At 27.9% G+C, this 25,566-nt stretch overlaps 7 protein-coding genes across 9 annotated transcripts; 4 read left to right on the top strand and 3 right to left on the bottom strand.

Moving 5' to 3' along the window:
* Positions 1–4,143: 4,143 nt before the first annotated feature.
* Positions 4,144–7,345, bottom strand: LOC124430735 (BTB/POZ domain-containing protein KCTD12). Its single transcript, XM_046977720.1, has one exon. The coding sequence runs from the start codon at positions 6,833–6,835 to the stop codon at positions 6,098–6,100; it is 738 nt and encodes a 245-aa protein (XP_046833676.1). The 5' UTR covers positions 6,836–7,345; the 3' UTR covers positions 4,144–6,097.
* A 1,036-nt stretch (positions 7,346–8,381) lies between these two features.
* On the top strand, positions 8,382–13,838 carry LOC124430718 (mucolipin-3-like). 3 transcript variants are annotated; one of them, XM_046977690.1, is made up of 4 exons: positions 8,382–8,588; positions 8,753–8,942; positions 10,941–11,226; positions 11,566–13,838. In XM_046977690.1, the coding sequence occupies exons 2-4, from the start codon at positions 8,794–8,796 to the stop codon at positions 13,027–13,029; spliced, it is 1,899 nt and encodes a 632-aa protein (XP_046833646.1). In that variant the 5' UTR covers positions 8,382–8,588; positions 8,753–8,793; the 3' UTR covers positions 13,030–13,838. The 3 variants fall into 3 exon arrangements, with proteins under 3 accessions (XP_046833646.1, XP_046833645.1, XP_046833647.1); XM_046977689.1 differs by having other exon boundaries at positions 8,383–8,546; XM_046977691.1 differs by lacking the exons at positions 8,382–8,588; positions 8,753–8,942 and adding an exon at positions 9,089–9,573.
* A 1,456-nt stretch (positions 13,839–15,294) lies between these two features.
* Positions 15,295–18,329, top strand: LOC124430722 (kelch-like protein 5). Its single transcript, XM_046977698.1, has 10 exons — positions 15,295–15,945; positions 16,019–16,180; positions 16,257–16,570; positions 16,636–16,731; positions 16,811–17,000; positions 17,083–17,310; positions 17,401–17,563; positions 17,644–17,856; positions 17,937–18,108; positions 18,182–18,329. Exons 1-10 carry the CDS (start codon positions 15,765–15,767, stop codon positions 18,248–18,250), a joined length of 1,788 nt encoding a protein of 595 aa, XP_046833654.1. The 5' UTR covers positions 15,295–15,764; the 3' UTR covers positions 18,251–18,329.
* LOC124430723 (protein phosphatase methylesterase 1) lies at positions 18,116–20,833 on the bottom strand. The gene is made up of 8 exons (XM_046977699.1): positions 20,624–20,833; positions 20,356–20,548; positions 20,186–20,295; positions 19,863–20,096; positions 19,684–19,749; positions 19,250–19,575; positions 19,029–19,161; positions 18,116–18,951 (listed from the first exon to the last, which is right to left on the bottom strand). The coding sequence occupies exons 1-8, from the start codon at positions 20,695–20,697 to the stop codon at positions 18,933–18,935; spliced, it is 1,155 nt and encodes a 384-aa protein (XP_046833655.1). The 5' UTR covers positions 20,698–20,833; the 3' UTR covers positions 18,116–18,932.
* A 775-nt stretch (positions 20,834–21,608) lies between these two features.
* LOC124430565 (adenylate kinase isoenzyme 6) lies at positions 21,609–22,660 on the top strand. The gene is made up of 3 exons (XM_046977336.1): positions 21,609–21,784; positions 21,946–22,097; positions 22,195–22,660. Exons 1-3 carry the CDS (start codon positions 21,742–21,744, stop codon positions 22,534–22,536), a joined length of 537 nt encoding a protein of 178 aa, XP_046833292.1. The 5' UTR covers positions 21,609–21,741; the 3' UTR covers positions 22,537–22,660.
* A 91-nt stretch (positions 22,661–22,751) lies between these two features.
* LOC124430564 (iron-sulfur cluster co-chaperone protein HscB) lies at positions 22,752–24,142 on the bottom strand. Its single transcript, XM_046977334.1, has 3 exons — positions 23,443–24,142; positions 23,055–23,311; positions 22,752–22,960 (listed from the first exon to the last, which is right to left on the bottom strand). Exons 1-3 carry the CDS (start codon positions 23,806–23,808, stop codon positions 22,831–22,833), a joined length of 753 nt encoding a protein of 250 aa, XP_046833290.1. The 5' UTR covers positions 23,809–24,142; the 3' UTR covers positions 22,752–22,830.
* Positions 24,143–24,277: 135 nt separating this feature from the next.
* Positions 24,278–25,326, top strand: LOC124430566 (probable 28S ribosomal protein S6, mitochondrial). Its single transcript, XM_046977337.1, has 4 exons — positions 24,278–24,434; positions 24,638–24,777; positions 24,875–25,036; positions 25,129–25,326. Exons 1-4 carry the CDS (start codon positions 24,390–24,392, stop codon positions 25,244–25,246), a joined length of 465 nt encoding a protein of 154 aa, XP_046833293.1. The 5' UTR covers positions 24,278–24,389; the 3' UTR covers positions 25,247–25,326.
* Positions 25,327–25,566: the final 240 nt, after the last annotated feature.

Below are 25,566 nucleotides of genomic sequence, written 5' to 3'. Positions count from 1 at the left end.
TAAGCTTCGTTCAAACGAAAACGTGTCACACATTTTTACGTGTAAACGTGATATTTACCAAAATAATATCCATTTAGAAAATAAAAATGTTTAGATTCGAAATCAAATTATTTCAAATTAATTGTCGTACGTGTAAGAGAAGAAAAGAAAAAATAAAAATAAAAAAAAAAAAAAAAAATAGAAATCCTAGGATCAAGGAATTTTTTAATTAAAATATAAAGGATTGAAAATAATACGCATTTGAAAAGATAAACGACAAAAATAATGATCCTATTGTATTTGTAATAATTATTAAGATTAACATGTGTTAGAACGTATGCAGATTAAGAAAAAAGAAAAAAGAGAGAGAAAAAAAAAACGAGGATCAATGAATCTCGTTAAATAGAAAGGATCAAAAATAAATCTATTTGAGTGGATCAAAATTAAAAATGAAATTATATTTGAACTAATCTTTGATCGTTCATTTTTCCTCCGACATTAACAAATTTTTTTTAGCTTGGACAAATAGGAGGAAACTATTGGACAACGGATAACGAAGTATTGGAATTGAAAAATGCCATAAAAATAAAGGCGTTTATTATAAAATACGTATAGAAAGTAAAATATCGTTTTAAGCCTGCACGAATTGACGAGCGAGTATTAAAATGGATTTTTTTTTTCAAAAAGATCACTCTATCCCTTTCTCTCTCTCTCTCTCTCTCTCTCTCTCTCTCTCTCTCCCTCTAGCACTTATCTTTTCATCTAAAGCTTATATAATATTTTCTCACTTTCAACAGATCGAGTGGATCCTTATCGAGAAAATCTAAAACGCGAGTCCATAAAAGAAGATCATACTGAGTGTTATGTTACAGATGGGAGATGTGTTCGATTAAACTCTACTACTTCGTCCTAGTGAAACGACACGTTTGGGAAAAGAGACGATACAGAAAGAGGGAAAAAAGCGATAAAGAAAAAGAAAGAAAGAAAGAAAGAGAGAATGAGAGTAGGAGATCGTGTCGTTCGATATTGCTCCAATGTAACGACGCTTTATTCACTGTTTTACAAATGAAACGCATCCCCCGAGGATGAACGAACAAACACGCGTTTCTTTCCTTTTTCAAAAAGAAAACCCTACGACAGATAGATTATATTATATTGTTTAACATAGCCGCTTTGTCCACTAGAAACACGAAGCACAGCATATCGTTCGATTGTTCCTCTCAAAGTCTCGCTAAAGCGTGAAATCATTGACATACAAAAGCACGAATTCTGTCTTGTCAAAATTTCCAACCGATCGACTCTCTATTAAGTGCATCGTTCGTGCAAATCTCCATTAATAATCTCTTCGTCACGTACTATTTTATATATATTTATATATATATATATATCTATTTGTATATATATATATATATATATATATATAATAATAATAATAATAATAATAATAATTACAATAATAATATATAATAATAATAAATAAATATATATATATATATTTTTTTTTTTCAAAAAATACTTTCATTGTTTTCAATGAGCAAAAAAACAAAGAAAAAAATGAAAGGGAAAGAAATGTACTCCATTATTTAATGAAACGAAAATAATACCGATAAAATTTGATATCAATTTAACACGTAATAATGCATGAATAGAAAAAAAAAAAAATAAATAAATAAAAAGAATAAAAATAATTGATAATAATCTTTTAAAAATTGTCTATATTCAATATAGTTACGAAATAGTTAAGCCTGTTGATATTACGTGATCGATTTAGTTACTCTACGTTCATGAATAGAAATTGTTCCTTGACCCAGCATCCTTCGGTATATCAACCAACGTACGTCTAATTTTACGTTCTGCGACGGAAGAACGTAATAAACAATTTCATCGATATTAATCGATGGCTATATAACTCGAATGAACACGAACTCGTTAACAAAGCTTTCCGAAGGATCCTTTTATGTGTATGAATGTGTAGTTGGGCGTTCGTGTATCTATGTATTTATTTCCTGGTGTTCTATAAATCATGTATTATTACGGATGATTTATCATCCTGTTTGCTGTTACCCACGAGATATATATTTATAATATCAATTTTAAAAGATATCTTTAAATGTAACATATTCAATCGTATTTTATTCATATATATGAACATATTTGTATGTATATTGTGTATATAAATGTAGATGTATATATATATATGTGTGTGTGTGTGTGTGTGTGTGTGTGATTATATGTTCATTTAGATATCACTGTTTTTCATTTTTAACAAATTCTTTGAAACATTCATACACAGATCGTCAGATATCAAATATCGAATCAATTCTCAATTGATGCGTCTCATTTTAAAAGGTAACAGAGAAAACCAATATACACTTCTATATCCGTCCTATTTTACACACATGTTAAAAGTGTATCGATGAGAAAAGAATGAAAGATATAAATTTCAAATGAATCTACGGGAGAAACAAATTTGTAACTCCTAAATTCTTTTCTTTTTTTTTTTGTTTGTTTCTTTCTTTTCTTTTATTTTTTTTTTCTTTTTTTTTTTTTTGCACGGAACTGAAACGCCTTTATTGCACGAACAGAGAAATAAAATGCAAAGTAACAAAATGAAATAGAAAAAGAAAAGAAGAATAAAATAAAATAAATAAATAAATAAAAAAAGAAAGAAATATATGGTTCACATTTCAAACGAAACTCATTTTTACGAAGTAGAAGCTGAAAACTGAAGTTTTATATTAACGTTTATATATAAGTTCTATATTGTTATATAACGTTTATTATTAAATATCTCATGAAGGAGTTGGAAAAATGAGTACGTTTGTATTTAAAAAAAAAAAAAAAAACTTTGATTACACGTGAAAAATAATTATGGTCTTCGTTTTTGTTCTTTTCTTTCCCTTTTTTGTTTTTTTTTTCCTTTTGTCTTTCTTTTTTTATTCTTTTCTTTTTTTTTCTTTTTTTTTTTTTTTTTTTTTGAAAATCTTATTACGCAATGGCGACGACACAGTCCAAGCCAATATTTATCAATTTTATCTCGAAGAAGAGAAAAAGAGTAAGAAAAGCATTTTTATACAATGTCTTTAGAAAGCGATTGTGATATATATATATATATATATATATATATATATATATGTATATATATATATATATTTATATATATTATATAATAAAAGAAGTTCTACTTGTGTTATCGAGAAACATTACAAGGAACATTCATTGTTAAAATCGTAGACATTAAGAAACGGAGAAACTGTCCTCATTTATTCAGATAAATTGAACGAACGTCTTTCATCGCAATTATATTGATAATAATAATAATAATAATAATAATAATAATAATAATAATAATAATAATAATAATAATAATAATAATCATTATTATTTTTCTTATTAATATAATAATTATTAATGAAAGATAATAATTACCTTTCTCTTTTTGCTTTTATTAGAAATAAAAGAGTATAGAAATGTAATTTCACGTAATTAATGGCAATTCTAATCAATTTGGCCGCAAAAGATTACTATAAGAAATTCTCATCGAATTGAATAACAATTATAAAACGTTGGACGTTATTAAGAATTTTATTTCTATTCATGGATATAAATGATAATAGAAAGTCTATTTGAAATAGGACACGTACTCCTATTATTTATACTCCTATTATACATACATTTGTACGTATTATGTACAATAAAAAGAAATAATAATAATTTTATACGTAGAGATGTTAATATCGTTTTAATAAATCTATCGAGGAAAATAGAAATCTCGATTTTTTTGCATACGTGCGTGTACGTGTGTGTATATTTTTTTATATAAATATATACATGTACATACATATATATATATATATATATATATATATATATATATATATATGTATATATATATATATTTTTTTTTTTTGTCGAGTATCAGCGAAAAGGATATTATAAATTGTACGATATGTTTATTATCCATATCTATAATGTATGTATCTATGTATAATGTATATATTAATATAAGAACAATTTGCAACTTTATATATTTATGTATGCATGTGAAATTTCTATAATCGCTCAAAGAAGGATTTACAGGTAGAAGCGAGATCGCTCAACTTAATTTCGTTGTATCAATTTCGCCTACTTCGAGGAACAAAGTTCGAGTCTTTTATTTTCTCCAGATTTTTGGTTATTTTTTTTCCCCCTTTTTTTTATTTATTTATTTATTTTATTTTTTTTATTCTTTGTCAATATCGAATATGTATATCATATAACGAGTATATAAATTAATATTTATCGTAGTAGGATTTCTCTCTAAAAGCGATAATTATTTATCCTTCTTTCTTTCTTTCTTATAATTAATTTTAAGAGTCTCAACTACTTGCTATTCTTTAGCTTTTTTTTTCTGTATTTTTTCTTATTTTTATTTCTTTTTTTTTCCATTTTATTTCTTTTTTTTCTTTTTCATTTTATTCCTTTTTTTCACTTATTCATCTAATCACTTAATTTTCGATCTTCTACAACACGAAAACTACGATAGAAGTAGATAGAAAAAAATAAATAAATAAAAAACAAAAGATATACGTAGACCTATTTATAAACGTTTTTAATGCGTTTCTTTCTCATTTCCTGTTTTGTTTCTTTTTCTTTTTTTTTCTTTTTTTTTCTTTCTTTTTTTGTTTTTTCTTTTTTTTTTTTTTTATCATCTTTTATTCAAAAGAAATATAAGAACCGATAGAGGAAAGCTTTGGATTCTCTTCGCGATATTCAATTTAGTTCGATTGAAAAATGATTCTATTAAATCTTTGGATCCACTTTCTCGTCTATTAATCATTTTTATTCTTCGTTAAAAACAAAAATAATAGACTCTAACGGCGAACTCTCCTCATTCCACATTTACACCCAACAGTAAAATAGTATCTCCCTTTTATTTTATTCTCCTTTCATTCTCCTTCTTTCAATCTGACGATAAAATTATCTTTGTTCCGTAATAAATGACGAAGCGACAAAGTGAACGAACGAACGAACTAGTCTCTCCTTTCGCCGGTCTAGGACAGTTTCTCATCGTTATCAAATCCATTGCGCGATCAGTACCACGTAAATCCCTTTGGACTGTATCGACATTGTATCTCGTAGAATCGGAATAAAGATTCGTGTGCAACGATCGTAAATACGTTGCCAATAAAATCAATATAGAAATTCACCATTCTACAAATTGCTAGAATTTATTTTGATTTGTACCAAAAGAAGAACATTAATATGTGTGTATGTATACGTTTGTATGTATGTATGTATGTATATATGTATGTATGTACGTATGTATGTATATATGCGTCTACATATATGTATGTAAGTACCAGTATATTTTAAATGCATTTTCTTATTTCATTTTATTTTTTTATTTATTTATTTTCTTTTGGTTTGTTTGTTTTGTTTTTTTGTTTTGTTTCAAAGATTCAGGAAAAGAGTAAACAACGAAGAAGTGATATCGTTGATACTCATTCTCCATCGTCGAGCTGTGATCGTATTAATATTATTATTTATATCTATTCGTTCTTCTTTATTTTTTTGTATTTGTTACTTTTGCTTTCTTTCTTTCTTTCTTCCTTTCTTTTTTTCCCCTTTCTTTCTTTTTCTCTTTCTTTCTTTCTTTTTCTTTTCTTTTCTGTTCTTTTCTTTTTAATTATTATTTAATCTTATACTCTCTTGTAATTAATGTGTGGTTAAGACAAAATAATCTCTACCAGTAGCACCGAACGATCTTCTTAACAAGAAAATCCATCCATCTTCGAGTTCATCGATCAGTATAACAAGCCATACCAGTGTGTGCATACTTCCTATTCTCTGTGCAGCCTCGAAAGTTCTTCTCTTCGACTAACGTCGATGATGAAGTTTATAAAGGAGGAAGTCTTCGCGAAAAACGAAGAAGAATAATCGATATTATCACGTCGTACGATCGAGGTTGAACGTTCCGTAGTATTGGCCGACACGATATCACCATTCCATTTTGGAAGGTAACATCAGCTATCTTCTTTCTTTCTTTCCTTCCATCCTTTTTTCATCCTTTGTCGAATGAAGTTCAAATCGATCGCGTATAATCGAACGCGAAAGGAGAGCCAAAGTTGTTAAGCGTTTATTCGCGTACAAAGACGAATTCGTTGTAATGATTCCAACGAGTTTCTTCAGAATCGACACCTGGTTTAAGTAATTCAAAATTACCGCCAGCTGTACCGGAACCACAGCTACCGGCTAACTTAAATCCTTGTTCTTGAAGCATGTCAAAGGCTTGTTCAATGAAATTATGTTTCAGAAAGAATCGTGAGGTATAGCGATCTGACATACCATGATTAGGATCACGGCTTTCATTCAAGGTCTCCCCGAAGACATCTCTGCAAAGAGCCACGCGTCCGCACACGAGGATCCTTGAAATTTTACGGAACTTAACATCGGTCAAACCTTCTCGGCCAAAAGCAAAACTTCCTCGATAACCAATGGTTATATATCCAGGTGCTCGTTTTCTACAGGTCGATGATCCTGCACCCTCTTCGCTCTTTTCATCAATGGCTCGTTCCAAATTAGACAAACCATAATAATTCGCTTCTTGTTTAAGTCTCTCTCGTTCTTTTAATCCCTCAGGTAATACAACACGTTGATCACGAAGATAATCAAGGATATAACGGAATAGAGTACCGTCGCGATCAAGAAAATATTTTCCAGTGGAATCCTTTCGAAGTAGAATGTGTCCGTCGGTGAATAATATACCCAAATGAGAATTACTTTCTTTAGTTAAAGTATCCAGGGTGGTAGTATAAGATATACCACCCACGTTAAGATCCACTATTTTTGATATCTCTTCCTGTTGATCCACCATGCTCCAGATTAAATATCTCAGATCAGTAACACGCGCTTTAACTGAACTTGTCGTGATCAGACAAGTCAGGAGAAAAATATTTAAAGATCTGATCACTGATGATTAGAAGAAACACATGTGAAAGGATTGATTAGATTGATGAATTTCAAATTAAAAAATATTTCTCTAGTTTTCTAATCTCTCTTTCTTTCTCTCTCTTTCTCTCTCTTTCTCTCTCTCTCTCTCTCTCTATATATATATATATATATATATATATATATATCTCTGTCTATGTCTCTCTTTTCTCTGAGTCTCTCTTTCGAAATGATGAGACAAATTATAAACAATCGACTTCAAGAGCTTTCAATTTTATAGAAATTGATTCGTGAAAAGATAAAAAACGACTGTACTTGCAATCGTCGAAAGAAGCTCGAGTTACCTCGCACGGACACTTCGCGCGCGCGACAGTACTCGGAAAACAGCACGTATGTATCTTGTGCACGATATCCGACGACGAATGGACGACGACGCTGGCGCGGAGAGCATTTTGCCGAGGGCGCAGACACCAAAGACGATAAGGTGGTGGAACGCGCGCACACGCTGAGTCCTCGTTATTCGATCATCGCCATGCGTTATACTTTTTCATGCGAAAAGAATTTTTTTAAAATTTATTTGATGAAAGATATAAAAAAATAAAAAATAAAAAATAAAAAATAACAAAAAATCGAGAAAGGAAAGTCGTCAAGTTTTTCGTGATTTATTGATTTCTAAGAAAAAAAAAAAAAAAAAAAAAGACAAATAAATTAAAAGAGAACGCGGTCCTTTATTTTTATTTAGAAAAATAAAAAATAAAAAAGCGAAGGGTATTTTTATAGAATCAAAAGTAATTTCGAATAAGATATACTTAATAAGAGATACAATTTATGATTTATAATTAAACTCTATAATTAAACCAGACGATATGGAAACCTTTTCATAGTCTCACGTAATATTTCGCAAGTGTGTTCATTATACTAGTGAAAGTGTAATATCACTTGAACTTTATATACCATCTCGTTATGCTCGGTCTATCGTTAACTTATCGTACATTCAAATAATTGCCTAGTTGCATTCTTAATCTTATATAAAAATCAAGCAACTTTTCTAATTTAAATTTCTATTATTTATATATATATATATATATATATATATATATATATATATACATATATATATATATATATATATATATACATATATATATCCTTAATAAAACAAGAACAAAGTTATACTTAAAGCACAGAATAATAATTTCTTTCTAATCAACAAACGTCAAACTTTTATCCTTTATTATCCGATTGATATTTTATATATAACACACGATTTTCATATTAACAAAGAGTAATAAATTCGAAGCGCGTCGTTAAAACTCAATCTCGTTATAAAATGATTTCATATGAGGCGCGCTAATAAGTAAGAGACGTCATGTCGCCGAGTTCGATCGATGATACACGAGAATAACCGAGGTCAAACGCGAAAGAGTGTCACGTGACTCTCGCGTACCTACAGTAACAGTCGTAAGATAGCGCAGCGATCAGTCGAGTTTAGAACGTTCATGTGGGTGGTATTTATTATTTACATCATGACACGTATCGTTAGAGGAGAAACTGTCATTAAGCTATTAAACATAAATTATAGTTTTCTTTGAACGAGTACAACGAAGGATATATTTCCAATCAAGTGATTAGAAAACGTGAATGAAGATATTTTTAATAGATCATCGACCAATGATTATGTACCGTATTATTACGCATGCGAGCTTCTTACCCCTTTCATCGTCCATCGATAAGCTGGACGTTAACTCAGTTGATTGAAATAACGTCATAGTGCTCATATCATTTCTATTAATCCAAATATTATTACGTATTACTTATGCATTTCAATTGTCTTATCATCAAGGATCTATCAAAAGTGACGATTTTTTTCGTGGGAAAAGAAATATGACGGAAGAACGTAATAGGATACAAAACGAGGACTCTTCCAATGTTACTGGTAATAGTATTTTGAGAAATCATTTTTGGAGTCATGCATTTGATAGCGAGGAAGGAGAGGATGGAAATGAGAATGGACTTCTTCACAATGACTCAAGGTCAGTACATATAATCTTATTAAAAGAAATATTTCGTTTAAATCGTTATACATTGTTCTTGTTTTTTATTTTCATTTTCGTTCTCTCTCTCTTTCTCTTTCTACCCCCCCTCCCTCCCTCCCTCCCTCTCTCTCCTCTCTCTCCTCTCTCTCTCTCTCTCTCTCTCTCATTTCTATTATTACATATTATCTGTTCTTTTCCTGTATATCTTTTCTTTTTTTTTTAATCATCTTTCGCGTTCGTCCATTGTTCTTGTTTAAATGAGACACGGCGACCTTTCGATTTCTATGATTTGTCGGAAATAAACATATAAAGCAGCGCACTCTTGTTTGGAATATAGCGGGAGTTCTAAGAATGAGTTGATAAATCGTTCGTCAATCAGTTCAGTTAGAAACGTTGCTCGGGTATCTTTGTCTTTCCCATAATCGTGCTTTCTCTTTATCTCTTTCTCTCTCTCTCTCTCTCTCTCTTCTTTCTTAATGCATTTCGATTTTAAAGCAGTTTCACTCGTTTCCTCGAGTAATCCTGTAAAAAGTAGGTTAAACGTCGACGAGTAAAATTTCTCTCTTTGAAACAAGTGTTTCAAATGTAGACATTTAGTTTTATGCAAGATCATGAAGGTGTGTTATTGGTAAGTTCTTCTTTCTTTCCTTTTTTTTATTTTTTTTTATTTTTTCTTCTTCTTCTTTCTCGATCATCCCATGATAATTCTTATTTTCAACTTTATTTTTTTCTATTGTTCATAAAGTAAAGATACTACGTATCATTTACGTCACACGATAAGAGGTACGCATTAAATGTCTCATTTTTAGTCCACCTCTCTCTTCTTTTACTAACAATTGATCTCTATAAAGAATTGTTATTATTTACAATTACGTAATAAAAATTTAACAATGTATATTTTTGAGACAAGATTTAATAATCAAATGGAAAATAATATAATATAATAGAAGTGTAATAAATTAATCTTATTATTTGGAATATATAACGTGATTTTCGTTTCAATCGAAAATTTTTAAATTATCATCTACGTGATTTAATAAAAGGGATTTTAATATAAAGGATCGAAAAAGCGCGGGAAAAATGAAAGAATGATTTGAAATTCCATAGATGGAAATATTTTTTATAGGAAAATGATTATAATAGCTCAGAGGAATCGTGAATTAAATCGACGTATTATGTATATCAGTTTCGTATGAAATGGTTCATAGATTTTCATGTGTTCTCTATACATATATACATACGTATATATTTATATATATATATATGTGTATGAATGTGTGTGTATGTATATATATATATATATATAGAGTTGTATGAATTGTAATTTGAAATTAACATCAAACGTAAATGTTCATTAATATTAATGAATTCACGTATAATCGTGTGAGCTACATTTTTGTTACAAATGATCTCCATATTGTATATTCAATTTAAATTGTATATTCAATTTAAATAGTAATAATAATAATAATAATAATGATGGAAAATAAAATATTGTTAAAAATCGTTCGATCAGTCTAGAAAATAAAAGGGAGAAAAAAATGGCGGAAGGGAGAGTATTTTCCTTTTATAATTTCATATTAACTTCTTAATAGACACACAAGTAGCACAAATATATAATAGATATCGTATCGTTAAAAATACGACATTTTCGTGATTTAGATTGCGTTCAACGTTCAGTAACATGCAAAAGATAAGATTGTTCTGTTATGTCTAATTATACATTTGAAATCAAATATGACTATATAAGTGTGTGTGTAAAAAATAAAGAGAGAGAGAGAGAGAGAAAGAAACTTTGTTTTAACGAGAACGGGCAAACATATTACCGATAAGAAATTATCTTCTCAAATATTTCAAGTGCGAAGGATAAAAGTAACTGTATAAACGATGATGAATAAATGATTTATTAAAAATCATTCTGTTTTAAACAAAAAAATTAAGAAAGAAAAAAGATGTTAATTTCACTCTAACTCTATCTGAATTATATTTGTGAAGCTGCAATCGACCGATCGCAGAAAGACGCGATAATTGCGCCATGACGACCTTCGCCGAAGATAAAATGAGAAGGAAGCTTAGATTCTTTTTCATGAATCCAATCGAAAAATGGCAAGCCAAACGAAGATTCCCGTATAAGTTCATCGTACAGGTCATTAAAATAGTTTTGGTCACCGTACAACTTTGCCTATTTGCTCATAATAATTATATACATGTCAATTACACGTGGGACAACCGTATTACATTTTCGCATCTCTTTTTACGTGGATGGGACAACACGCAAGAGGTAAAACTGAATATGTAAATATTTGAGAATGATAAAATGTCAATAGAAAATAACTGATCAATAAATTACTTTGCGCTTTGATTCAATTCGAAGGAAAAAAAAAAAAAGAAAAAGAAAAAAAAAAGAAAAAGATAAAGTAAAAGACAAAATGCCGAATATTGAATGAAGAAAATTTAAGAGACTTAATATTTGAATGAATTAAATAGACCGATTCTAAATTTATTTTGGATCATTAAAGTTAAACAATTATTTCGAAATGTAACAAACTAATCGTTTGTTACATCGATAAAAATTTTTTGTCCTTGTTTAATTTTAATCATTTTATCAATATATCTATAGGTACCTGCCTATCCTCCTGCGACTGGCCCATTAGCTCTCTACAAAAAGGATGAATTTTTCGACACCATCGATTATGCTCTGAATGGCTACTATAATCTTAATAATTCCATCGGTTCGTATTCTTACGATGCTGAGGATAATACCGCAGGACCTGTGAAATTATGTTTATACTGGTACAAGGAAAGTATTATATTCGGCTTTAATGAAAGTTATGTCTTCGACAAGGAAATCATAAAGACTTGCGTGAATATAACTAAAGAATATCATGATAACTTTAATAACTCGAGGAATATATTGTCTACGCAAAATGTTATTGTAAATTTTTCTGCTTTAGTAAGAGCATATTTGAAATTTGCCGTTAAAACTGTTAATCTAAGAGCTGCCGGACCTATGACACCACCAGATTGTTATCAGTTCGATATTAAAATAATTTTTGATAATCGCGATCAAGACGGACAAATGTTATTGTCATTGGAAACTGAACCACAAAGATTATATTGCAAAGGTGATACCCGGTATATAATGGACAATCAAATTGAGTCTGCTTTGAGAACTTTGTTAAATTTACTCGTGATATTTATCTGTACTATCTCTCTTGTCCTATGCTCGAGAGCCATTTTCAGAGCGCAATTGCTTAAATTCGAGACGATGAATTTTTTCAAAAAGAAATACGGAAAACTATTGAGTTTCGAAGGTAGATTGGAATTTTTGAATCTCTGGTACATAATGATCATAATTAATGATCTTCTAATCATCATCGGTTCTGCCGTGAAAGAACAAATAGAGAGAAAATATTTTGGTAGCGATCATTGGAACGTATGCAGTATATTTCTAGGTACGGGAAATTTATTGGTATGGTTTGGCGTGTTACGATATCTTGGCTTTTTCAAAACGTATAACGTAGTTATTTTAACATTAAAAAAAGCTGCACCTAAAGTAGCTAGGTTTCTTATATGTGCTATATTGATATATGCCGGGTTCACTTTCTGTGGGTGGTTAATTTTAGGTCCGTATCATATGAAATTTAGATCACTTGCTACAACTTCTGAATGTCTGTTTGCACTTATAAACGGTGATGACATGTTTGCGACATTTTCAATAACGTCTTTCAAATCACCGATGCTTTGGTGGTACTCGAGAATTTATTTATATACTTTCATTTCTTTGTACATTTATGTCGTTTTAAGTTTATTTATTTCTGTGATAATGGATGCCTATGATACGATAAAGACTTATTATCGAGATGGCTTTCCAAAGAATGACCTACAAACATTTATATCTGCTTGTACGGATGATGCATCGAGCGGTCTATTCAGAGACGAATGTGATAAAAATAATATTACAGAACTTATAGATAGGTTTTGTTGTTGTCGAAAAAGATCCTCTTATGGATCTTTCTCTGGATCAACCACAGATGCCTCCACAAAAACCGAACAAGTATATGGAGGAGCCATCTGTATATAGTTTGTTAAAAGATTATTTTCCCCGTACAAATTATGGCTCCACTGCTACGTTATTATTATAATTAAGCATTTAGAGAGAATCAGAGTTTCTTTTTAAAATAAGAAAAAAAGAAAGTTTGTAAATTCTTGTGTCCATTTGCTAGACGATAATTCAATGATGCTAGCATTATGTAAGATCTTTAATTACCACCACAGAATAATAGAAAGAAGTAGAACATTTTGTTTCTAATAAAATTGTACCTTTCTCTTTTTTTTTTTTTTTTTCTTCATCTTCTTGTTTTAATAATCTCTTGCATCATTCATTATGGTTTTTATTTGACAAAAAATATATAGAAGATCTTCTCTTCTCTTGTATACGATATAATTATATTAAAAAGATTTATCTTTCTAACAGACCTATGCCATATTTTTATGATGATGTTTATAATAGGAAAATTAACGTTTTTACGATAACGTATTGTATATTTTATTATTATGAGATTAACTGCTACGATAATTTTTTAATTCAAACCGTTAATACTATTCTTTTAGTAACAATAAAATTCTAAACCTTAAGTAATTATTTACTTGAATTTATCTGCCATTACTTTCGATCGAGTAAGATCACAAAAAAATATTAGAATCAATCATCTCGAGAATGACAATAATTAATATGATTAAAAGAAACAAAAAAAAGAAAACAAACTCTCTTAATCGTAAACAAACATTCAATTGATCTATTGTCACATGGTAAATATATAAAAAAAAAATTTTAGATGATGTATAAAAAGAAAAGAAAGAAAAATAAAGCAACTTTATTTTATATATATATATATATATATATTTTTTTTGTTCTGTTAAATAATATGTGTTAAAATTGATACTAGCTTTCTTTACTTTCATATTGTGAATCTATGTATTATAATAGATATAATATAAGAATTTAAAATAGAATTTATTGAATAAGAGTGTATTATAAACTAATGTACAATTTATTGACATTTTAGATTTTTTTAAGATAAAGTCAATAATAACGAACAATACTCTTTAATATCGCATCTATCTAAACAGAAAAAAAAACATTAGAATAGTGAAGTAAATGGATATAAAGAAAAAAAATAATAATAATAATTAAACGTGTAATTAATTATTTGTATGTGAAAGTATTCAAGTTGTATGTTTCAAAAAGATACAATGGCTAGATGATTTATAAATATTTTAAAAATGTATATTACAATTTAAACCAAAGTACAATAGTTCAAAAATATATATTTATATATTTACATTAAAATAAAACATATTAGATTTCTTTTAACGATTTATTTATAACTCGCCCATAATTGTGTATATAGTATATAAGCATTTAGATTCAGATTGTTGAATTATTTCTTTATAAATGTAAAATTTTTTAAATTGATCGGAAGGATTAAAAATATATTCGAAAAAATTTAAAAGATTTAAAAGAAATTAAAGTGAATGAATATAAAACAATTTTTATAAATTATTATATTTTCGCTTCAAGGATATTTTTTGAAAATCAAAATATGTAAAAAATTGTGAAAAAGAAAAAAATCAAATGATTCATATATAATCATAAAAATGTATAATATAATTCAATTATCTCTTTTAATTTATTTTATATTATTAAAAATAAAAATGAAATCTTTTTTATATTTTCAAACTTTACCATAGTATGATAATCTATAAATTCGAAATTTAATTACACATATCGTCGTGATGATGTCACTAGTGTGCAATGTCAATAACTTATTGACTGTACTCTACGATCACTGAACTATTGTAGTAATAGTAATAATAATAATAGTAAACTATTCCTACAGAAGAAACAATGAGGAAAAAATAGCACTGAGAATTCTATTTCAATCATCTAATTAAAGGAAACAAAACACACGCCATTTCGAGCATTTGTATGAAAATTTGTAATGGAATTGCGAGCTTCTTCTTTTTTCCCGCGAAGTTCCAAAGGCGCCACTGTAGTAAACTTTTGTTTTTTTATGAAAAATAATAAAAAAACATTGTTTACGCGAACGACGAGTACAGACGTAATACCTAATCGATTTTAATGAATAAGATCTGAATATAAAGATGAAAGTTTAATCAAGGACGTGGCTTTTTTGAATTTTTATAAAAGCTTTATTTTTACAACATAATCTATTCTCGAAGAAACGTTATTTTTTGATAAGATTTTTTTCAAAAATAATAAGATATCTTTGAAAAATTCAAAAAATCCATGTTCTCGTTTAAATTTTCATCTTTAAAATAAGATCTTATTCATCAAAATCAATGAAAAATTATGCCAATATTCATTGTTGACGTAAACCATTATAATATTAAGGGGCTAATAAGTAGCCTCAAAAAGTATATAGTACTGTCAGTTTTCACGCACTCATCGACGTAAAACGTAATGCGTAAGCCATAAGGATATCCACTAATCAGAGTCGATTATTCCCCTCTATATTTTTCGACTGCAAGACGTAAGAAGCCATAGCGGTGAAAAAAAAAATTCGTAAAAATGAAATTCTTACGATTTACGTCTTACGTTTTAGGTCGATGTGCTTAAAAAAGTGTTTTTAGTTTATATGAAGCTCTTTCTTTTGACAAATGAAATTTGTATTTTATTAGAAAAAGAAGAAAATTGATTAAATGTAAATTAACAAGTATTCGTTTATGTCATAAAGAAACATTAATTTTTATCAAAGGAAATAATTGAGGATTAATAATTGAAAGTTGAAAAAAATGTCGAAAATTTTTGCTGCAATGATGAATACGAGCGAAACAGAACCGGAGTTTTCGTTTGTAGACAAGGAAGCTTCGGCGAGTATTGTTGGAATAGTACCAAAACATGCAGAATCTAGTTTACGTATAATGGAGGAATATTTAGACAAGCAACAATTAACAGATGTTATATTAATCGCAGGTATTAATTTTACTATCGTTATATTATTTAAATTATCTAATGGATATATCTTTGTTGAATTTAATTTGCACAGGCAATAAGCGTATTCCAGCACATCGTTTGGTACTTAGCGCTGGTTCTGAATATTTTGCTGCAATGTTCACTGGTTATCTACGAGAATCTAAGGAACATGAAGTTAAATTAGTAGAAGTAGATGGAGATGCTTTATGCTCATTAGTTCGTTATTGTTATACCGGTACAATATGCTCACTTAAATCAATTTTTATAAATTCTGATTTTAATTCATTCTAATTAAACTTGTTTTATATTAGGATGTATAGAGATTAAAGAGGACAGTGTACAAACTCTTTTAGCAACAGCACATTTATTACAATTGCATCCGGTTGTCAAAGCATGTTGTAAATTTCTAAGAAAACAGCTTCATCCAAGTAATTGTTTAGGAATACGTATGTTTGCTGATATGCAAGGTTGCATAGGTTTATTGAAACAGGCACATGCCTATACAACGGAACATTTTATGGAAGTTATAAAAAATCAAGAATTTTTATTATGTTCTGCCGATCAGGTTGCAGAATTATTAGAGTCAAATGATCTCAATGTTCCTTCAGAAGATACTATTTTTCATGTAAGATAGTAATAATATTCTATCTGCTTTATATTTTATATTATATATATCATATTTTTTTGTAGGCTCTTACGGCTTGGCTAAAGTATGACCTAGCAAACAGAAAAAAAGATGCAAGTAGATTGTTGAGTCTAGTGAAATTGCCATTGTTATCACCAGCAGTAAGTTATATACCTCGCTGATATGCAAATATCAAATATTTTATAAATAAAAATTAATTTGAATTGATCAAATGAATAGTTTATAACAGACCATATAGAAAGTAACGAAATGTTTAAAGATCAAAAAGGTGCACAAGAACTTATAATAGAAGCCTTAAAGTATCATCTATTACCTGAACGCAGACCATTATTGCAATCTAATCGTACAAAACCTAGGAAAGCTACTGTTGGCGAATTGTTAGCAGTTGGAGGAATGGATGCCAAGGAAGGTAAATAATACAAAATTGTTGATAAATGATTATCGAAAAAATTTGATAATTTCTTTTTTTTTTTTTTTTTTTCTTAATGTAGGGCCTACATTGTCGATATACTCATTTTCATTACGTGAAAATTCTTGGAAGTCTGTAGCTACAATGTGGGGAAAACGTCTCCAATTTGGTGCTGCTGTTGTTGACAGAAAATTAATCATTGCTGGTGGTAGAGATGGTTTAAAAACTTTAAATACTGTCGAATGTTTCGATTTTTCTACTCGCAATTGGAGTACTTTACCATCAATGATTGTTCATAGACATGGATTAGGTATCATAAATTTATTGTCACAGTATAGATATATATATATAGGTATATAATTGATGAATCATTTTATATAATGAATCTAACGTGATATAGGAGTTGCAGTCTTAGGTGGACCATTATATGCAGTTGGTGGTCATGATGGTTGGAGTTTTCTTGAAACAGTTGAAAGATGGGATCCAGATACAAAACAATGGCGTTCTATATCACCTATGTCTATACAACGTTCAACAGTTGGTGTTGCTGTATTGAATGACAAGTAGCTAAATCGATTCATTTATTGTATAAAAAATATCTTGACAATAGATATATTCAATATGGTTTGTATATTTTTTTTAGATTGTATGCTGTAGGTGGTAGGGATATTAGTTCATGTTTAAATACAGTGGAGTGTTATGATCCACATACGAACAAATGGACTGCTTGTGCTCCAATGTCAAAACAAAGAGGTGGTGTAGGAGTAGGAGTAGTGAATGGATGTCTTTACGCTCTTGGTGGTCATGAGGCACCAGCAAGTAATCCTAATGCTAGTAGATTTGATTGTGTAGAAAGGTAGCAAAATATATGTGTCTTATCCATTTTTCATGATATATCTCATGCATGATCTTTTAGAAAAATACATTGTTCTATAGATACGATCCCAAAACTGATACATGGACAATGGTAGCACCAATGAGTGTAGCAAGAGATGCAGTTGGTGTTTGTGTTCTTGGAGATAAACTTATGGCTGTAGGTGGATACGATGGTCAACAATATTTGACACTAGTTGAAGCATATGATCCACATCTTAATAAATGGGAACCAGTAAGTGTTCATTCAAAGAAATATTTTATTTGATAATATTAAATTGTTCATTAATCTGATATTGTACTATAAGGTTACACCTTTGTTGACTGGACGTGGAGGTCCTTGCGTTGTTATCGAAAATTCCTTAAGAGATGTATAAGAGATGTATACCTGTCATAAATACTCTAACGAAATCTCTATTACAATCAATACATTCCTATAATAATTTTTAAAATTCATATCATATTAGAAACTATTTTATCATCTATAAATCATTCAATATCACTTATTTAATACATTCTATAATATTTAAGAGGATAAGAAACATATTATATTGATCTATATACGTGATATATATTGTGATAAATCATTTTTATTTTCTTTTGTTTTACGATAACTTATAAGTACTCTGATAAACTTTAAATCATAAGAAAGAAAACGTATATTGTATCCGAATAAGAATCCTATAATGAAATATATATTTAAAATAATTTTCAATTATATTTTATATACAAGACGACTCACACAATTAATTACAAATAATCAATCATAAATAACTCTGTTTAACAAAGTTAATGAATCAATCTTTATACATAAATATTTGTCAATAATAATATGAATGTACATACTATAAAAATGAAATAGGCTATATATAAGAACAAACTTATATTGCCATCAATGGTGTAATACCTTTATTTACACGTTTTCCCCTTATTTTTATAGACATATTTTTTTTTTTCCCATAAATTATTAACTGTTTCCATCTATTTAGTTCAACGCTTCTCAAATTATTGTGTTTCTTAATTTGTATCTATTTTAATATTCATTCGTTATTAATAAATTTAGCAAGCAGGAAAAGTTCTGAAAATAAGAAATTAATATTAACTAAAGAATTAATTGTATAAATTTAATTTTTATGTTATATGAAAAACATTTACCGTGGAAAGTCTGAAGCGGGTTCTGCAAATTTGTGTCTAACCATAAATGTTGCAATAGCTTCTGCTACTTTATCCGGTACATCTTCATGAACAGCATGTCCACATGCTGGTAAGATTTGCATTTGAAACTTTCCTAATTATTTGATACAAAACATTTATATATATATATATATATTAAATAGAATATTTATACAAATATATATGTAATTTGATATTAATACCTTGCATTTGACCCACTGTAAGTTCTCTATCAAGTCTATCTACCCCAGCTAATAATAATACTTTAGGGACTGGTATATTCAAAAATGATGCTGACAATCCTTTAAACCATCCAAACCAATGTTGCTCAGTTTTTGCTAAATCTATTCTCCAAACATACTTTCTATTAGTATGTAAAATAGAAGACGTAGGGGGTGGTGGCATATTTATAGATTCTTCTTCTTCAATAATATCTTCACGTTGAATAGCTGGTTCAGGACTACAGTCATATGAAGATGTTTGTGAAAGAGAATCAATGTCATGGGTTGCTAATTGATTTGTTTCAGTACTAAAAAGATAAATTAAATAAATACATCATTCTCTTGGAATTCCATATTATAATTTTATACGTAGTATGTTAATGTAAATATATAAGAATGTTTAGAAACTCACTAACTTCTTTATTTGTCCAGGTACTGAAACTTTAGCCGATTGTACATTTCGTATTTGACCACTTCTTACGCTGAAAAATAAATATATTTAAAATAAAACTTTTATTTTATCGTAAGAACTGAATGAAGAATATATATTTAAATGCAGATCTCATTTATTTATTAACAGAGCCTATATGCATACCACCATTCAATAGCTTGAGAAATAGTACTAAAACTAGATGGCCGAGATCTTAAAAAACTCTGCATAGATGCCAAAGCATCCATTGCTGTCCCTTCAACAACATCTATTACACCCAAACCAGACAAATTTGCTATTAATGGTGCAGCTTTAACAGCTACTGCACCTCCCATACTATGACCAACCAAAATTACTGGTCCTTCATCTATAGCTACTTCTATAACAGCTGCTATGTCCCTAAGTAAAACGAAATAATTATTATAATAATATTATTATATTTCTCAAATTTTTATATATAAAGAATATATTTCAAATATTCAACATACAAAGCTAAAGTATCGGCAGACAAATCTTCTTCATTAGTTGTATGTGTATCTCCATGGCCTCTAAGATCAATCGCCATAACTTTACAGATTACCATCGTCATAATAGATTTCTAAAATATATAAAATAGCAAATTGTGCTACATTTCATAGATAAAATTATTAATACTTACTGTAAATTCAGCCCACGTTAATGCACTATAACCTCCACCATGTAACAAGACTAATGTTGGTCCTTCCTTTCCCTTAGTATAAATATGAAAAGTATTTTCTCCTATTTTTACGTCGGTGGAATGATCAAAGTATGGAATCCATTGTATGGGTTCATAATCCCTTTTACGCTGAAAGCCTTTTGATTTATTTACCCTGGAATAGAAAAGTTTTTTTTTTATATACTTCTAAGATAAACTATTAAACAATGAAATGTTTATGTTGACTAACCTAGATCCATGTCCAAAATTAACACCTGGTGGTGGCAGTTTAGATTTTAATACTGATTTTTGAAGGGAAGACATAATTTATTAGCTTCAGATACGTATACTTTATGCAGAAAATATTATTAGCTCGTTCGCAGGTGAATACTCCAGTTTGACAAGTAAATCAACAATTTGTTTTGATCTCAATACCCACGTTTGTAAGAATCATTTAGATCTGCATATCGACGAGTAGTTATAAGTTCGTGCACCGACATTACTAGTCGAGCTAATCATATAACGTAATTTTGTATCCGCCATTATACCCGCTAAAATTTAAATATAGATATAAACTTGATCCCTTTGTATTTGTAATAATTTATATATTAATGACAAAAGAACTAATTCATCTTGCAAGAAAAGTTTTGAATATAGTAATAAATAAAGGGTCATTCATTAATTTTTCTTTTTTATTGATTTACGCCGTCAATGAGAACAAACGTAATTCTTAATCGACTTTAATGAACAAAGTCGTCTCATTTTAAAGACGAAGATTTAATCTAGGACATATCTCCTTTTTCGATTTTTTGAAAAAGCTTTCTCTTTTGCAAAAAATTCTGGTTAAAAAATTTTGTATTCTTCGAAAATAATTTATGCAAAAATAAAAAAAGCTTCTTCAAAAATTATGATATCACTGTGATAGATTAAATCTTCATCTTTAAAATGAGAATTTTTTGCGTCAAAATCGATCAAGAATTATGTCTATTCTCATTCATGGCGTAAATCATTAAAAGCCCAGAGGTAATTAACAACCTTTTTAATCGATAATAATTAATTATTAAGATAGAAAAGCATCGTAAAAATAGATCGTCATTTTTATTATAAAATGTATACGTAATGTATCGACCAGCATCGATATTGATTTCGCACTGTCGATAATTCAGTTTTGTACACAGGAAATATTCTATAAAGTTGTAAGTCTAGATGTAGATGTACTATATTATCCACAGAGAATATTAAATCCATTACTCTTAAGCTTTAACTATATGCCAAACAATTTTTTCATTGATCAAAAGTACAATCGAACACGTGTTTCAAATTTATTTTTATTATTAATTCAATCGTTTATAAAGAAATCATTTTAATATGATTAAAACTAACAATAGGGAGCCAAATATTTTGGTGACAGGTAATTTTTATTAATTTATTATATTATTTTTATGAAAATTTTACTTAATAATACAGATACAAATTTTGACATAACATTCAATTCGATGACATTTGTTTACATCTCTCTGTATATTTAATTATTATTAGAAACATTTGATAACGTTATAATCATTTTTTTAGGTACACCAGGTGTTGGTAAAAGTTTAATGTGCCGTATGTTGTCAGAAAAGACAGGATTAGTTTGGTTAGACGTTAGTAAATTAGCTATTGAACATGAATGTTTAGAAGAATATGATGAAGTATATCAATGTCCAATCTTGGATGAAGATAAGGTATTTTTCTATGATTTATTAAATCGATTCATAATACAATGAATAACTTTTATTAATGATCAATATTATTATTATTATTATTTTTTTTCTTTTATAGTTGCTTGATGTGATGGAAAATGTTATGAGTGAAGGTGGAAAAATAGTAGATTATCATGGTGCCGATTTTTTTCCAGAAAGGTGGTTTGACATTGTATTTGTCTTAAGAACTGATAATACAATTTTATATGATCGTTTAGTGGAACGAGGATATACAGGGAAAAAATTAGAAGACAATATTGATTGTGAAATATTTCAAACTATTTTAGAAGAAGCTAAAGCTTCATATAGAACAGAAATAGTTCATGAATTGACGAGTAATACTATGGAACATGTTATAGATAATATAAATAGAATATGTCAATGGATCGAACAATGGAAGATAGACAACCAAGAATCATAAAATAAGATTTATATACAATATTCTTTTATAATATAACACAAGTCCTATTTTTTCTTTAACACTGTATATATTATGTAAATAAGATAACAAGTAACAGTAATAACAGAGCATTTAACAAAATAGATTTTAGATCTATATCATATACAAATTTTACTATTTATATATAAGAATTCATATATGTATATATGTATACATACATACATACATACATATATATATATATATATATATATATATATATATACACACATATGCGTCATAAATTACATATTTGGCATGTACATTTAAGTAAATTTAATCTACAATACCTATATCTTGTTTAAGTGCTTTTAATCTATTTTCAATACTGGTATAATATTTCATTTTCATAAGAATTTCTTTTGCTTGTTCCGTGTTATTATTAGAAAAAGCATCTGCTACTTTCCTAAAAAAACAAAAAAGAAAAAACACAGATCTCAATAATTTGTGATAAAGTATAATTACAATTATTCATAAAATCAAAAAGGAACAAATATTACCTGGAAAGTTTTTGCAATATTATTTTGTTTTCTTCCATTAATCGAATGACTTTTTCTTTATCATTCGAAGCTGATTCTATTTCCTCATTTCTTTCCATTATTTCCATTAAAAATTCAGGATTCATACTTGTCGTTCCTTCAGGAATTGTTATACCTTTTAATTGAAGCATATATAATCCCCTTTTCAATGGATGCGTTAACGTACTATATGCTTTATTTAATAAAGATGATAATGCTTCTGAAATTTGCTTTTCTCTCTAGCAATGTATAAAACAAATATAATAAATTAGTTTCAATTATATAACATTATCATTGTTTATATTAGATTAATGTTATTATATATTTTTAAGATGACATAAAATCTCTTATAATAATTAAAAATAGTTACCTCCATTTTATTACCAAATTTATCAGGATGCAACATTTTTTGCAACTGTCTGTATTTCTCATGAATTTCTTCGTTGTTAACATTATAATTCAGTTTGATACCAAGAATGTCGAAATAATTCAAATTCTCTGGCATTTCTTGAAGAGTCTTACATTGTGAACAAAATAATTCTGATTTGTATGCAAAATTACAATTCCAACACTTTGAGGGACTGTCGCTAGAATATTGCAAAATATTCGATGAAATAGCAGAATTAATTGTAACTTTATCCGTAGAACAAGAATATAATTTTCGTCTTTCTTTTAAATTACGATAAAAAATATTATTTTTATTGACAGTATTACGTATAACTTTTGACACAAACATTCTGATACTGTAAACATATAACCTAAATGTGCCTGTATGTGATCGTATACAAACTATTAATGATCAATAAAACGTAATACGAATGAAATATTGCACGAAAGATATATACAGTACATAAATAGTTATTTTTCTAAAACTTTATTATATTCTAAAAGTTTATAAATTAAAATCCCTTCATTTCATTAAATGTGAAACATTAACATGGCACGATCAAATGAATATATTGATGAATATGTTAAATATAACTAATCAATTTGTTCAAATTAATCTATTTAATTTGTCGTTAATAATATTAATTATATTGCATTTTATTCTTAGCCGAATACAATTTTATCTATTTAGTAATCAATGCATAAAACAATTATATACTATAAATGCAAAAAAATAAGTAAAATATATCCATCGACAAAGAAGGTCTCTTCTTATATCATAAATTTAAGTTACCAACCAATACCGATAGATAGCGTAAACTTTCATTTATTATTTTTTATAGTTCATGGTATTCAAGTTATAACAAAGTTATTACAGTGGCATAATTTTTTAAATAAATCTGAATATTTTTAAATAAATAATTCTTAAATATGCCGACCTACGAAATGCCTTTACTTCTTCGTATAATGAATAAGGTAACATATTATAGTTGATTTTATAATATTTACTTTTATATAAGATGTAAGTAAAAATATAGGTTAAAATGTTTTTTCTTAATCTTAAAAGATTTCTATACTAGTATTATGTATAAATTTATACATTTATTTAATGATCGATTAAATTTTATTTAAAGTTCAACTGAATATTTTTTCTGTTAATAAATTTAAATTAATTGTAGCCAGAAACATTTAACGCTTTAAAAAGAACAGCAACTGCAATTTTTGATAAAGGTGGAATTATTAGAAAAATAGAGAATTTAGGTTCGAAAAAACTTCCATGCAAACTAAGCTTTAGAGGAAGGACTTATTGGGAAGCAAAGTAAGTTTTATAAAATATAAAAATATATATGTATCTCTATCGTTTTCCTCAAGGATCTATCTTAAATAATTATGTATACTAATTCCATTATTTTTAGTCATTTCTTATATTATTTTGATGTGCCTCCATTAATAATACCAGATCTTGTAGATGAATACAATCGAGATATCGACATCCTTAGAACTAAAATATACAAAAAAAATAGCGTTCAACCCATTGAATGCACACTTCATGAGGAATTATTGCCTCCTGTGTATAGGTAAATATTTATTTATTTTTCTTAAATAAAATATATATATGTTATGTTTGTTTATATTATTTCATATCGTAAATACTATTTTGTTTTTTTAGGAAAAATGTAATAAAATTAATGGAGGTTGCAGAGATGCAGAAAAAGAAACATAAGAAATTACAATATGATCGCGAAATGAAATATTATCCTTCTTCAAATCCTAATCAGGTTTCATAAATTTCATTATTTATAAATATTATCATAATCTTATGTATATAGCTTTATAATAAAGTAAATGACTCTATAAAAAATTAAAACATTTAATTCAAATTAGTTAGATATAATATGAGCTAAAAGTAAAATATCTATAAGCTTTATGCAGAAATAAAAATTTATTTACTGATTTATCATTTATTTGCTGATATTTTAGTTACATCATGAAAAATTTTTTCTTATAACCATCAAAAATATTTGTACAAAATACTTAATATAATTATATATCGTATATCATTATATATAATGATTATTATAATCATCAATATCTCACGTGCAACATG

This window comes from Vespa crabro, chromosome 19 (assembly GCF_910589235.1).
Source record: "Vespa crabro chromosome 19, iyVesCrab1.2, whole genome shotgun sequence".
Classification (NCBI taxonomy): domain Eukaryota; kingdom Metazoa; phylum Arthropoda; class Insecta; order Hymenoptera; family Vespidae; genus Vespa; species Vespa crabro.
The sequence above is the reverse complement of the archived record's forward strand: the minus strand, read 5'-3'. Positions and strand labels throughout refer to the sequence as shown.